Raw genomic sequence first — 16,549 nt, 5'->3', positions numbered from 1 at the left:
ACTTTCTTGCAGGTAGGACTTAACACATCGCTCTTAATGGAACAAAATCAACAGATGTAAAGGTAATATCTGGAATACCACAGGGAAGTGTGATAGGACTGTTTGCTATTTACAATGTATATAAATCATATAGTAGAAAGCTTTGGATGCTCTTTAAGGCTATTCGCAGATGATGCAGTTGTCTATACCGAAGTAGCAACGCCAGAAGATAGTAAAAATTTGCAGAACAACCTGCAGAGAATTGTTGAATGGTGCAGGCTCTGGTAGGTGACCCTGAACGTGAATAAATATAACATAGTGTGCATTCATACGAAAAGAAATCCACAACTGTACAGCTCCACCATTGACGACGAACAGCTGGAGACAGCGTCTGCCGTAAAATATCTATGCGTAACTATCAACGACTGTAAGTGGAACGACCACATAAAACAGATAACGTGACAAGCACACACCAGACTCAGATTCATCGGAAGAATCTTAAGGAGATGTAGCTCATCCACAAAAGAAGTGGCTGATAAGGTGCTTGTTCACCCAATTCTCGAGTATTTTTCATCTATCTGGGATCCCCATCAGGTAGGACTGATAGAGGAGAAAGAGAAGATTCAACGAAGAGTGGCGCATTTCTTCAACGGAATCGTTTAGCTGGGGAGAGAGCTTTACAGAGATGCTAAACAAACTCCACTGGCAGATGTTACAAGAGAGGTGTTGTACATCACGGAGAGATTTACTATTAAAATTGCGGGACAGTACTTTTCAGGAGGAGTTGGACACCACGTTACTTCCCCCACATACAGCTCGCATACTGACCACGAGGAGAAAATTCCAGAAATTAGAGCCAATACAAAGGCTGACCAACAATAATTCTTTCCACACACTAATTGCAAGTGGAACAGGGTTGGCGGGATCAGAAAGTGGTACTGAAAGTACCCTCCGCCACACCCCATTAGGTGGCTTATGTAGTATGATGTAGATGATAGAGAGGCAGCATAATTCCTACTCCTGCCAATAAAACCATGAAACAATAGTCCTAGTTTTCGGGAACTATACTATTCTTCTTCAGGTGGGGAAGAGGGACTGGTTGGGGCAGTGTGGTGGGAAGGAGGGGAGGGGGATGGCGAGGGCAGGTGGAGGTCATTCAGACTCTAGATTGAGAGCGACTCTTCTTTTGTAAGAAATCATTCTTCCTCATGCTAGTGCCACTTGTGGATACAGTCATTGTGACATCAAAGCAATTTTAACATTTCCATCAAGCCATGTGGAATGTAAAATACATTTTACACCTGAAGATTGGTTTGAACAACACAAAGATTTTCCTATTGGTGGTGGTATACCTTAACCCCTCTGACTGATCAAGCTGATTACAAGAGGACTTATGGTTAATATGGAATCCAAACCACAGTGCTATTTGAATTTTTTACATAGCAATTCAAAAGGTAAGGGAACAACACGTGTCAAAAAATACCCAGGGCAGATAGAGCTTGTGGACCGATACTTACTGCTCACTGAGTCACACCTATGACAGCAATTTACAAATCTCAAAGTGGAACAGTACACATCATTGTAATGTTAACAATGAATTAGGGTAGACAGAGCTTTGTTACACTTTTGAGTTTCTTGCTGACACCTGTTACCCTCTTCACATTGTTCTGTACAGCACTGTAGACTCCCTGCAAGATTTTATCCTGTGTTGCTCATTCAAACCTAATCCTGTAAAACTACCAAGTTATATCATTATCAAAGATTGGTGCATTGCTTTCCTTGCCACTGTAGATGCCTGGTAACTGAGAATGAAAAGATCCATTGCTCTCCTTGTCGCTTAAATATTTATCTGTTGTTTAGGTGTAAATGGAACTCCAATATCTCATTACATGATACTTTATGACAGCACAGCCAATGTTGAATATGCAACACTAATATGCAGCATTGGATGTTGATATGCTTTTTCCTCATAATGATTAAATAATATGGCACTTAGTATCATTCAAATGTTAATGCTTGATCACTTACATTGAAATATACTTCTGCATGTTCATAGGCCTTAACAGCCCACATCGCCTCCACTGATGCCTGCAAACAAATATTTTGAAACTGATTATGAGCTGCTTTCTGTACATAAAATAACTGACAAGAACTTACTTAACTAATGCAATAAAAAATTCCATTCACAGCAGTGATCATAGCAATGATTCCTCCAAAACAGCTCATTACATGCACCAAGATTTTAGAATTAGCTGTACTGGATTTAGTTACTGTATATATTATCAGGAGTATTTTTTATATAAACCATTCAAAAATAAGTTCATAAAGTCATCAAATTTCCACACACTCATCAGACCTTGTAATTCTTTGCAGAGAAATGTCTTTGATTATCATCTTGTAACAAACGAGAATCTCAGACCATATTATGAACTTTAACAGAATGAAGTATGGTATCTCAAACAGAATAACTACTTCTATGCCAACATGCCAACCAGCACTGATAATGCAAACAATGATTATGCAAAACCCAACATTCACTTTCTCACACGACATTCTGAAAGCTATCAATGAAGCCAATCAGGTGGGTGCAGTATTTCTTGACTTATAAAAAATACTATGAAATGTGTGACAAAAGATGACTTCTTAGTAGGGAGGACACACACCATCTTAGATGAAGAGCCACCGACAGATGTCTGACTTCATACATGCCCCAGATAAGTGAATTGAGACCCTTGCTGTTAATGCTGAATGTTAATGACCTGGTAGTCAACATTAACAGCGACATTCAGCCTTTTTGCAGATAATGAAGTTATTGGTAATGAATGCTATCTGAAAGCAAATTAGCAGAAATATTCAGTTCATTAAACAAAACACAGAATCAATCAGAATCAGTCAATTCATATACACAACTGGATATAACAATTTGTAGGGGTATGAAATGAAATTTCACATACACTCATTCAAAATGTAAAGCATGCGGAAACTTTGATTCACTGGTTTGGGAAAATACAATCAGGCTAGAAAGGTGATTGGTTAAGAAACACTCATGCAACACTGCTCAAGTGTGTGACTTACATGAAATACGTCTAGCAAGGGACATTAAACATAAAATAAAGGCCAACACAAAAGATGAGATCTTTGTTTGAGCTGAAGGAAAGTTGGGATGTTGAAGAACATGAACTGGCAGGTACTTTAAGATAGACTTCAACCAGGCTAGAAAGGTGATTGGTTAAGAAACACTCATGCAACACTGCTCAAGTGTGTGACTTACATGAAATACGTCTAGCAAGGGACATTAAACATAAAATAAAGGCCAACACAAAAGATGAGATCTTTGTTTGAGCTGAGGGAAAGTTGGGATGTTGAAGAACATGAACTGGCAGGTACTTTAAGATAGACTTCAACCATCCTGAGAAAGCCTACTTACGAAGTTTAAAGAAAGCTGGAAATTTACTGTGACACCTTATGTATCGCTCACACAGGAAACACAAAGACATTATTACATTAATTACAGCACACAATGGGGCATTTATGCAGTCACACTTCCTATGCTTCATATGCAAAAGTGACAGAAGAAACTTATTTGTGGTACAATGGGAAGTACTGTCTGCCATGTACTTCACAGTGGTTAGCTGAGTATGGATGTGGGTGCAGAAAGAGTCATTCTCCAGTTACTAGCATTAAGTAATTTGATAGTGTTGAGATTAACCCTTCCTGACTTGAATTTTTTCTGGAGGAAGGAAAATTTTTATTTATGTGGCAAGGTTCTTAGGTGACTTTTTTTAATGATTTTATATGCAAGATTTATATAAAAATATATACCCATTTCCAAAACTTACTTTGTGCACTTGGCTTTGTTTTATGGAATAAAATTAATTACTAATTATAATTTCAAAATTTTCTCTATTGTAATAAATAGTAAAATGATAATTCAACAGTTACCATGCAAAATAACAACAACAATATTCAGTTGAACAGTCGTATTAGTGAACCAACCAAATCTGTGTATTCTGGTGGTCACGAGCTACTGTGCACTGTCACAAGCTGCTGCACTACACTGATTTGCCTGATATTTTCATAGTTATGCTCACCAGTTGGCAGTACTTTCGCATGATGAAAATGTTGAACATTCACAAATGTGTACCTTAGGTTTCCATTGGGAAAAAATATTTCTGTTGCAACTAAGACAAAGTAAAAGTTAATGTACACAATTGTAGCCAGAGAGATTGAAAGGGTTAATTTCATGTTTCCAAGACACCTTGTGAGAAAAGCAAAACAATCACTGTAGAGTTCAATGACCACAAACATCAATCGTCAACTAGATACATGTAGGGCTACATATCACTCTGCCAGAGAATATGTTACATCACAATGTGCTGTTAATTTGACAAAACTGTAGTGCCGCTACCATTTTAAGATCCAAATCTGTGAGAAGGTACAGGGGAATATTGGATTAGCTGCATGAAGCTGGTGAGCACAGTGTGTTGTCATTAGGGCTATGGTAGTAATGGTGCTGAATTACTCCAAGCGGGCTATGCTCGCTCTGTGTAACATGCTAGCAGAGCTATTATGCATGGCACAGGCAAGGGGATTTCGCCATCAACAGAGTTTTAGTGGTGTTACCAAGTAAATGATGAGAAGCGGAGAATTGGCATAACAAGTGCGCTACTATGTGGAATAAATAGTGTTGATTTTGTAGCAGAATCAATCGCAGCCCAGTATTCTACCAGGATGAAGGAGCTATGCCAGATGAGGTGGCAACATAGAGTCACCAGCAGAAGCCACAGGTTAGAGTCTCCACAGCAATACCAGATACTTGCACTAAGTCCACCCACCAGACTTGGTGCCACACCACAGTGGGCCTTCCCGGTTCACTCTAGCAGCAGCCGGACTCCTGCCCAGGGGCAGCAGGTTGCAACCGGACACAGCAGCTGCATTTCTACAATGCGATGGGTGCACCTACTGACTGCACGCTTTGGCCACCTGTGTGCAGTCATTCATCACAGAGTTGGCTATCCCTGCAAGATTCCTCTCCTGCCACATGTTGCCAACGCTGGTGCTGTGGCTCATGCAACAAGGGTGCATGCCAGGCACCGGGTGCAGGTGTCACCAAAGCAGGGCATGAGCACATGTTGCAGCCAAATGGCGAGTCACTAGCAGCCCACTGGTCTGCTAGCAGTCCTCTTTCCAAGGGGCAGGGACATTGTCACTTCCCCGTATCAATGAAATTCTGATGTATAAATAGAAAACATATTACTGATTTTGACAGATGCTCCTCTCTCGACTTTTATTGGCCTGCCATCCAGACTCAACGCTCAGCCAGTCGACATTCTGACAATGTGGCCACTCTACAACCCCCGGGGTTGGCCACAAATTAGCATCAGAAGTGGTGACATCATTTTCAGTGGGCAGTATGGGTGTGTCATCCATGCAGTGTGATGTCTAGATCACAACCTGCTGTGTCGACATAGTGGGTCAGTGGAAAAACTGTTAGTTACTCTTGGTGTGTGCAACAGACTTGGTAGTCTAGGAGAATGTGTCGCCGTAACTTGAGAGTTAATTTGTTTAGGCCAGAGGATTTAGCTGATGTGTCTGAGTTTTCGGGGAACAGCAATGACCATTATTTGGAGCATTTTAGATGATCACAGTGTAATCTGCTTGGGGATTATGCATCATGTGCTGAATCAGTATAGTACCTTGTTTTATGTGCCACCATTTTGTTCTTGTTGCGAAGCACTATATGTAATCTAGATAGATGATGATCAGGCACAATAATATGTTGTTTGTTCTTCAGTTTGGTAATTAATGATTGGTTAAAGAAGTAGCACAATGAAGAGCAAGCAGATGATATGGACTTATGGAAAAAGCTTGCAGTGAAGAATGAGGAAATCGCATTACTCTGCGCATGAAACCTTGTAACATATATATCAGCCACTAGCCTAATTAGCCACTGAAAGGTAGTCTGAGGAGTTGATGTTCGTGGAGGGCCCAACAATGTGGGTGGGCATTGATGATTGTAGCAGGAAGCCAAATTATATCTGGCATGAGAGGTAAAAACCTCTGTAAGATGCATGGAAGCTCAGAGGAAAACAAAGATGTTTGACCACTAAAAACAGGGGCTTCTGCACAGATTCAGAAGCAGAATAGTTCGAGATTTTCTCAGGAATAGTTTGTTTTGTTTTATGGTGCAAAAACAATTAGGATCATGTGCACCTTTGTCAAAACTGTAGAACATGAAGGCAAAGAGGAGTTAAAAACAACTACATCTCAATCCCTATCGATGGAAGAGAACACAGTTAAAAACATGGACATGGAAAATGGTCGGTTAAACACACCATTGAGAAACGGATGTCCAGAACTAAAAATTAAAAAGAATAAAACGTGGCTGACAGCCCATGCGTTGCTCGCTAAAACAGCTGATAATGCAGACGGCAAACACAAACGAGAATGTAAGCAGTTAAAAAAGGGCACTCCATCAGGAAATTGCAGACCGTCAGAAGTTGAGCGCAATGTACACAAAGTGGTGGGGGAGCACCACCTAAACGGTGATGGCTAAAAAGACAATGATCAATACGCAACCTAGTTAAAGTGATCTCCTCACGGTGAGAGAGCTGGGAGGAGGTCGTCCAAGCCACTGGGAAAGACTTAATAACCTGGAGCTTGTTCACATGAAGGGAGGATCAGTGATGATGCCAAAGTGATATCACCTGCTGACAGACAGCAACACACAGATCTTTGGAGGGAATGCAAGAACTAGCAGGCTGAGGTATGAGGGCTGCAGCCTCGGCTGCAGCATCAGTGGCCTCATTTCCTGTCAGAGCAACATGACCAGGAACTGACACTGGGAATGGTTGAGTGCTATCGAAAGGGGGCAAGGGGAAGACAGAGGATCCTGCTGACGGAGTAAGGAAACTGAACATACATACATATGAGCTGGATTGAGTAAACAAGTAAATGGAATTTTGCAGCAGGACGCCAAGCAAAGGGAACTCAAAGATTCTTAAGAGGCTTGTTACCGGATATATCAAGGGTGTGCACACGAGTACTAAGGACCTCCATTCAGCTCATAGATTACGATGGAATGTGAATAGATCGATGTGTCAAGGGGTGTGGCATGTTCTCTGTGAATGAGATGTGGGTGTACAAAGCACGCGCAGCAACAATGCTGTCAAGATTATACAGAGAGGAAGGAAGCAAACATTAAATACAAGAGGGAACCTGAAGACCACTGGAAGCCATTCCTGTTGAAATAAGATGCAACACGTACACATGCAGAGGTATGATGAGCAACAGTGTGTGAGGGAGAGGAAGTGTAAGTTTTTGTTGGATCCAGGGGCACATGTGTCAGCAACCAGTAGAGACATAGTGGGTCAGAGGTGCACCAAATTCCAACAGAACATGAGCATCAGTGTACTGCAAACCACACAGAAATCCTTAATATTTACATTTCTGAAGTAGTTTATCAACCAGCAGTTGGCTATGAGATAACAGAAGAGAATAATAGTCCATGGGGGAAAGGAGGATCACCGATTGGTTGATTCGGGAGAGGGAACCAAACAGCGAGGTCATTGGTCCCACTGTTTTCGGGACAGGTGGGGAAGGAAGTCTGCCCTGCCCTTTCAAAGGAACCGTCCTGGCAAAAGGCCCCGAGGTTTGAGTACCCAACATAATTGGAAACTAACCATCCTCCCTAGCAGCTTACAAAGTACATTCGTTAGGCTAATCGGGTGGTAGCTGTCGAGAGATGACATGTTCTTCCCGGGCTTAAGAACAGGGACAACACTGCTTTGCCAGGAAAGTACCTGTGAGCCAAATGCAGTTAAAGACCCTAAGCAGATTTTGCCTCTGGGTAACATCCAAATGTTGAATCATCTGGCTGTGGATGGAATCCAGGTCTGGGGCTGTGTCATGTGGAGAAGTAAGAGCCTGCAAGAATTCCCATTTAGTGAAGGGTTCATTACAGGGTTCAGCTTGTTGGGGGCTGAAACAGAGGGAGATCTGTTCAACTTGGCGTTTCTGCTGGAGAAAGACAGCAGGATAGGAAGAAGACGCAGATGCCATCACAAAGTGTGGCGTGAGGCGTACTGCAAGGACCAATGGATCAGTACACAGTGCACTTCAGAGGTTATGACCCTAGACAGTTGACTGTCACTAGCAGCCCAGGTGGCTACAGAGCTTGGACCAAACCTGCGATGAAGAAGCATACATCAAATGGCTCTGAGCACTGTGGGACTTAACATCTGTGGTCATCAGTCCCCTAGAACTTAGAACTACTTAAACCTAACGAACCTAAGGACAGCACACACGTCCATGCCCGAGGCAGGATTCGAACCTGCGACCGTAGCGGTCACGCGGTTCCAGCTTGAAGTGCCTAGAACCGCACGGCCACACCGACCAGCAAGCATACATGCCCAGGGAAGAAATGTAGTGGTCCCAGCATTCCTTTTTTGCTCACCATCATAAGGCAATGAGTCTTAGAATGGAGACACTCAACATATTCTATGCCTATTTCTATGCCATCAGTGTTTGCTAAAGTTATTGATAAGACTGTGTATGTAAGGATAATTGATCACTTTATATCACATAATTTGCCCAAATGTACAATTCGGCTTTAGAAGTGGTTTAACAACTGAAAATGCTATATCCTCTTTTCTCTGTGAGGTACTGGATGGATTAAGCAAAAGGTTTCGAATGCTTGGCATTTTTTTAAACTAAGGTATTTGTTTGCGTTGATTCCAAAATATTGCTCCAGAAGTTGGGCCATTATGGAATACAGGGAGTAGCTCACAATTGGTTCACCTCTTACTTTCAACAGGCAGCAAAAGGTCATTGTTCACAGTGATGAAAATAGCTGTGATGTGGGGTCTGACTGGGGGATTGGTCAAATGGTGGGGTGGGGGGCGCAGCAGGGGTCAGTGTTGGGGCCACTCCTGTTCCTTATTTATATAAATGAAATGCCCTCTAGTATTACAGGTAATTCTAAAATACTTATGTTTGCTGATGGCACTAGCTTGGTAGTAAAGGATGCTGGGTGCAACATTGGCTCCATTTGAAACAGTGCAGTTCATGACATAAGTTCTTGGCTTGTAGGAAATAAATTAACGCTAAATCACAAAACGACACAATTCAACAAAACCCGATGTTTTAATTTGGCAGAATGGTCATATGATTAGTGAAACTGAACAATTCAAATTTCTAGGTGTTCAGATAGGTAGTAAGCTGTCATGGGAAGCCCACATTCAGGATCTTGTTCAGAAACTTAATGCTTCCACTTTTACTATTCGAACAATATCTGAAGTAAGCGATCGTTCTACACGAAAATTAGTCTATTTTTCTTATTTTAATTTGCTTAGGTCGTATGGTATTATATTCTGGGGTAACTCTTCCCATTCTCAAAGCATATTTTTGGCTCATAAACAGGCAGTTCGGCCAATAAGTTGTGTAAGTTTGCGAACCTCTTGTCGAACCCTGTTCACTAGTGCTCAGCTTACCATGTACCTACACGTTTAGTTTGACGTTGATACTACATCCGAATATTTTATGATCTGAAGATGTCAGTAGCCGAAACAGGTCATAGTGAACAGTAAAAGATTATGTAATCAAGGTGGACCTGTAAAATAAAGTGCAAAAAATTTAGCATCTGCCATAAAGCCTTTACGTCACACTGAAGAACTGCTGATACTAATGCCTACAAAGAACGTGACAATGAGTGAAGACAAATAGAGTGACAAAACCACAGGAGGTGGCAACTGTGAATCAAATGGGTTACACTTTTTGTCCAAAGGGGATCTCCATAATTTTGTTTGTAATTTCAATTTGTCAGAGCAACAGCTTAAGCTTTTGGCTTCTTGATTGCAAGGAAAGAACCACCTCTGAGTGTTGATCATAACCACCATTCTGTTTTTCTGAGTATTTCCCCAGGGAAAACAATTTGGTTTTTCATAACGATATAGAGTCTGCTATGGAGAGACTCAGCCATAACTTAACTCTACAGGAAAGGAGCCTGTTCATCGATTCCAAAAAAGTTGGCCTGAATGCAATAATTCTCCACAATGGGAACAAATTTCGCTCTGTTCCAACTGCTCATGCAGTTAATCTGAAGAGGCATATGAGAACTTTAAACTGCTAGTCTCACTTACCCAGCATGAGAAATGTAAACGTTTACATGTGGAGATCTCAAGCAATTCCAATTCTTCTAGGAGTGCAACTTGCACATACAAAAAACTGCAAATTTCTATGAGAGCTGGACAGCAGAGTCACTAAAAAACTCCATTAGAGAGAAATATGCCCTGTTCAGACTTACCTATTCTCTGGGCAGAAGAATGTGGTGCACACATATCTTGTTGATCCCAAAAATGTGTATCCACATTAAACTGGGTCTCATTGAAACCTATGTGAAAGCTGTGGACTAAATTTCACATAGATTCATTGACATATGAGAAAAGTTTCCAAGGATCAGTGAATCATAAATAAAGGAGGAATGTTACCAGGCTCACAATATAGAGAATTACAGTCTGATGAACATTTTCTTGATTTGTTGAGTAATGTTGCAAGAATGAAATGGCTGTCTTTCACAAGTGTCTGCAAGAACTTTTCAGGAAACCATGGGGCAGCGAACTAGCATGATATTGTACAATAACTACTGAGATCATACTGCCTTAAGGGGTGTAAAATGTCACTTAAACTAAATTTTGTGAATAATCAATTGGCCTCCTGTTAGGATAAACTAGGCACATGGAGAACAGTTCCACCAGGCTATTTCTCAAATGGAAAAGCATTATCAAGGCAAATGGGTACAGTCATGCTGCCTGACTACTTGTGATCCTTGTGAAAAGTATTGCAGGAAATCACAAATGAAATATTTTTAGGTATGAATCTTTACTCTTACAGTACTCATTCATTATCTTTGTGTACTACAGTTTTTTTAAAGTGTTTAGTGGGAATGCCATTTTGCTAGATATATATAATGCACAGGCTGCCATAAGCATTTACAAAAACCATTAATACAAACTAAATTCTGAAATTGAAATTACATTGGGGTTAAGGGGCACATTAATTTCCAAAAACACTAAATTAAAAAAAGATTTGTTGGCCAGTTTCTACACCTACACTTCGCAAGTTCCCTTGTGTTTGTGTTCGTGGGAACTTTGAGTAACACTGTCACTTTCTCCCCTTTCACGTTCTAGTTATGAAAGGTTCACAGTAAGGAAGACTGCAGGTAAAACTGTGTGTGGGCTTGAATCTCTCTAATTTTATCTTCATTGTCTTTTTATAAGATATACATATGAGGAAGCAATATATTCAGCGACTCTTCTGGAATATATGTTCTTGGAATTTTAACAGTAAACTACACATAATGCTTAATGGATCTCTTTCAGCACCAGCCACTGGAGTTGAGAGATCATCCCCATGATGTTTTTGTGCTGACTAAGCGAACTTGTAATGAAATGCGCTGCTCTTCAACACCAACCAGTGAAAGCTGTGGTGCTTGTGACAACAGCAAATTTTTCTTCAGCATCAGCAGCAGTAATAATGGCAGCAGCAACAGCATAAATTTTGGCAACTCTAGGTACTTTGCAACTATTTTATTACCTCTGTTTTTGAAGTTTTCGACGGCAAAAAAGCAACTGTGGTGAGTATCTGATAGCCTAACATCTTCAGGCTATTAGCACAGAGCTTTTAAGTAAAAACTATTCTCAGTGATTTAAAAAGAGCATCCATCATAACTATATATATATAAAGAAAAGGCAGCAGAATTGATGCACAGAACTATCGTCTCCAGCCAGTTCTACTGTGAACATCAATCCAGAATACTGTTGAAGTTTAGATAAATAACTAAAGCAAAATGAATGACTGTAACAATCAGGTTGTATTCCAAAATGTGTAGAGGAAATTATGATGCAAGAGTCTGATGTACCAGTTTTAAAGTGCTATGTAACAACTGGATTACTTAAATTGCTTTATGGTGGCACAAAAATGACTGCCTGGACCAATATTATTTAATGAGCTGTCCGAGAGGCGAGGTGAATAAAATCTTATTTTAAGAAATAAAAATAAATACATAAGAAATACTAACAACAGTTTTTGCAACACTGATCTCTAGTCTTTAGTTTGAGGATTAGTAATTTTCCTGGTTTTAGTAGGAACATCATAATGTCCTCATATTGATTTGTAATAAAATTTTACTTATTAGATTTTTTTTATCAGAGAACATTGTACAACCTACCTGGTGTTGGACATTTTCTCGTCAACCACAAACAATAGCACTCCTGGTTAGTAGAATTGAAAAAGTTTCTATATTCATATTTTCTTCCCAAAAAGAACACACATACTCTGAATGTGGTTAGATGATACGAAATGAAAGCAGTCCACCAATACCTACATCATGTCATCGAAAAGGGTTGTAAGTACTTAATGTCCCAACTCAGTAGTTACAAATGCTAATTTGCCACTGCCAGAGTTACCTTTCTATAGCAACTAACATGGAAGGGGAGACTAACAACACTATCCCTACTTAATACGGCCAGTTTTCTAGATTCACATGTTGAAACACAGAAATAGGTGATATTTCCTTCAAATGATCTGTGTTGTAGTCTACCGACTGTGACCACTGACATTAATTTGTCAATTTTTTACCAACACTAAAAAGCCTATTCATTTTCTGCCTGAATTCAGTTGCAATTTCTTTGTTTTTCTTATTTTACTTTCTTTCTTGTATGCACTTAATCCAGTTGCTTCCAAAAAAACTGACTGAAATGGCCTTGCTGTTAACTTCAAAAAGCACTTCTGTGTGCAAGATTCATCTATAAGACAGTGGGCCATACATTGTACCTTGCCACATTCATGTAGAATATCTGATTTATCTGGGACAAGCCTACCTTCTGCATGTTGGCCTTGCAACACAGCACTCCCACTTTTATCCTTCACCAGACAGGGTAAGAGATCTCACTGCCAGAGGCAGGCTCTGCTCTTGGGGCATATCTCCAGTTCTGCCATCCATTTTTCCTCTATGTGCTTGTGATAGGCAAGCACAAGGACCTGCATTCTCCGAATGAAACTTTTCCTGGATTGGAGGTGTCTTATCAATGGGCTGTGATCTGTGCATTCAGGGTTGGCTTCCAATTTTATCCTCTCACCACTGACACCATGTCCTGTTGGGTGTGAAGGGGGTGAAATGTCAATGTGCGAACAGAAATTCTGTACTAGTTCTGGCTTCTTATCCCATCACAATCCACACTGACTCACTTACTGCAGTGTCTGCCTTCTTTGCATTTGGAGATGTGCTGCACACAGGTACTGTTCCTGTTATATCTTAGCTTTGGTGTTTATGTAGCTCTGTTTACATATCACTGTGAGATCCAAGTTCTAACCTAGATATTTAAGCTGTGAGCAGTGCTAGAGTCTTTCACCTCATTAGCTTCTCACCATGCTGTTACTGGAGTAGAAAATGCTGACTGCATCTTGCTGAGGTTTGATTTCAGACAGTTAGCATTTTAATAGACAAGAGGGGTATTAAGGTTTAGTGTCAACATCAAGGCCATTAAAGAGAGCATAAGCTTGGATTGGAGACAGACGCTGGTCGAGCTCTTTTGAAGAAGCCAAACCAGGATTAAGTGATTTATGGAAACCACAGAAAATCTAAATGTGGATGGATGGACAGAGATTTGAGCCATTGTCATGCTAAATATGAGTCCAATGACTTAAAGAGCACACACTTTCACTTGGTATCTTAATACTGTGTGTGTGTGTGTGTGTGTGTGTGTTTTTTTTTTCAATAATTGTGTCAGTTTCTCTTCTACTTCTGAGGCACTCTAACGTTAGGTTGCTATTACTGTATTGTTGGGGTAAATGAATTGCCTGGTGCAATTTGATGCAGACTTTTCCTTTACATACATGTTGTACAGTATCTGCGTCAGGATGCTTCCTTTTGTGCTAAGCCATTCTTCTGATTCCTCTACCCATTACCCCTCCGCTCTCCCATAGAGACTGACTATACGGGATCTCCTGCTGTTGAGAGTGGTTCCAACCAAGTATATCAGACAGTTCCCGCACATCACATCATGGGCCTATAATCAGCAGCTTTTGATGGTCGACAGTTTCACATGAAGCTGTCAGGTTGACGACTGTCATTACAGTAATCTTTTTGCTTAAATCCATCCTTAACATGTAGTCAGTATAGCAGCTGGCCAGTTGTTACCACCATCTTCAAATCTGCAAGCAATTTGAGGTAAATCAGGGGGTCAAAACTGTGTTTAGAATGCTGATTTGAAGAGCTATTTCAATAAACTACAAACAGTATCACAGTACACTTCCTGTAGTAGTGTGAAGATGAAAGACAGATGGTAATGCATATTCATTCTGTAAAGAGCACCACTGAATCACTGTGTAGTCTGACAACCTGGACAATGTATACTTTTGAACACACTTAAGCTTTCTCAGTGAACAAAAAAGTATTTCCCATTGGTCTTTACTTGTCAGATGATTTTGTAACTGCCTTATATCATTCAACACAGCATTACACAATTGTGTTACACCAATTATTGAAGCTCAAAGTAACAGTAGTAAAACTAAAGCCTACTGTGGGTCTAAGAGCTCAAAGCAATTGTTACAATGATTCACTTCCTCAATTAAAAAGCTCTAGCTATTGACTGATTAAAAAACTTGTTTTTGATTTTAAAAACTTATTTCTGACATGGAGTGTATTTGTTCAATAACATGCCAGTAAGCATATGCACTGATCTGAGAAATGCACTATCTTCATATTCTCCCATGTGATTAATGGTACAACTCGAATTATTGGTAATTCTGGGTTTGCTGAGTCAGTTATTGTTTTCTCTGATAGTTATTTATGGAGTTCAACTTCTCTCGGAAGAAACTGAAACAATCTGCATAATGCCAGAGTGTGTAGTTTCCTGACCCCTTCCACGCCACCTGAACAATTCTCAACCAAAGTAACACCTGTCTATGTTACAGATCAGTACATCACCACAACGTAAAATCCAGAACATTATAAAGAAACAACAATTTTACAACTTTATCACCCCTTGAGGTAACCGAATGACGCACACCAGGTACCCAACAAACACACGTCACAAAAATTGTACAGTTCAAATCTTCTTCTGAAAGAACCATGGCATGTACTTTCGAATTCAGAGACGTTGCTACACCCTGGTCATGCTTCTATGAGTTGCTGTTACGAAACACTGAGCAATGTAGCCCACGTCGCTGCAAAGTTTTGATGTTTATACAGTTGAAATGAGAATTGTTACAGAGAACAACCTGACATCTAGCACAGGGGTCAGGTCAATTAATTATGCAAACAAAGGCCTTATATCTATTCAGTATTACAAACATTCATCTGATAAGTACCACTGAACCTAGCCTTGAAATCCTGGGCAAACTTCACAAATGACCGTCAACGAACCGTATACGCAAATATATGGTTCTTATTTTAGCAGCACGTTTCCACACATTTAGTATGTGATGGCTGCAGGTGTGGTTGACAGCTTTATCACACGGGTGTACTTCACACAATACAGTGATCTGCAGCATCTTAATGTAGTTTAATGGCAAAAAGTAACTTTTTTTTTTTTTTTTTTTTACAAACTCTCCACAAAAACATGAAGCATTATAAACCCGCGTCGTGTTGTCATACATACTTCAGACGACAAATATTTTCGAAATATCTTACATCGTTCTCAAATTCTTCCGCTGGGCGCGATAATATTCCAGCTCCCTTTAGCAGTTCATCAGCTCCCTAAAACAAAATAAATGAGAACTCATCATCTTCAAAAATATGGTAAGGAATGAAATAAACAAATCCTTTCAATACACAATTATATATTACACACCACGTTCCCCGACACTTTTGCCATTGCTCCTCATTTATATTGCCGCTTCCATTAACCACTCTGTGACATCACTTCAGCGTCTCGTCCAGCTGAATTTCTTTGCATGCCGAACTAACACTTAAAACAACACACAATTCACGCTACTTACCAAAGAGGTAGAATCTCTATATCTTTGGTATTACAGTGGGTTCTGGCAATTTTCCCTTTTTGCAGATAAAATTAAATAAGCACAAAATATCAGAATATTAAAAAAACCAGGAATTCGATAAATATTTAACATTCTTGCTTCGTGGAATCATTGTAATAACGAATACTGCCATGCTACTACATTGTAGGCTATGTTACTGTTTTTGTTTGCTTATCCGTTGTAAATAGGCCACAACATAGTATGGGGAAAAAAACTTGTTTTTCTTTTTATTTGACCCTTAGATCGCTGTGTTAGTCAGGGCCGCTGCGAGACAGGACTGGGTCTGGGGCAAGATGTGTGTTCGGACCTTATCTCTAAATATAGCAAACCAATTTTATTGTTATTTCAAAGAACGTCTGACACCATTAGAGCGTAACGCAGTTCGGGGAATATTGGATATACGCAAAGAACACTTACTGGGACGAAATACAGAATAAATATAATTTCTTACTAAACGCTGAACATAAATGCAAAAGGCGCGTACATGACAGTGACCTGGAGATCCATGTATTGTAGTAATGGCTGCTGAGAG

The 16,549-nt window shown here is 40.1% G+C and overlaps 1 protein-coding gene across 1 annotated transcript in view; it reads right to left on the bottom strand.

Annotated features, from left to right (window-relative positions):
• Window positions 1-15,972, bottom strand: part of LOC124615964 (protein PBDC1) — a 69,139-nt gene extending 53,167 nt beyond the window's left edge. Inside the window, exons 1-3 of the mRNA XM_047144168.1 lie at window positions 15,831-15,972; window positions 15,671-15,736; window positions 2,008-2,067 (exon numbers count right to left, since the gene is read on the bottom strand). Coding sequence (XP_047000124.1) covers window positions 2,008-2,067; window positions 15,671-15,736; window positions 15,831-15,854 — 150 coding nt within the window. The 5' untranslated portion in view covers window positions 15,855-15,972. The remainder of the gene's footprint in view (window positions 1-2,007; window positions 2,068-15,670; window positions 15,737-15,830) is intronic.
• Between the last annotated feature and the right edge of the window lie 577 nt (window positions 15,973-16,549).

The sequence above is a fragment of the Schistocerca americana genome, chromosome 1 (genome assembly GCF_021461395.2).
Source record: "Schistocerca americana isolate TAMUIC-IGC-003095 chromosome 1, iqSchAmer2.1, whole genome shotgun sequence".
In the NCBI taxonomy this organism is placed as follows: domain Eukaryota; kingdom Metazoa; phylum Arthropoda; class Insecta; order Orthoptera; family Acrididae; genus Schistocerca; species Schistocerca americana.
Note: the sequence above shows the minus strand (reverse complement) of the source record. Positions and strands in the feature narration are given on the sequence as shown.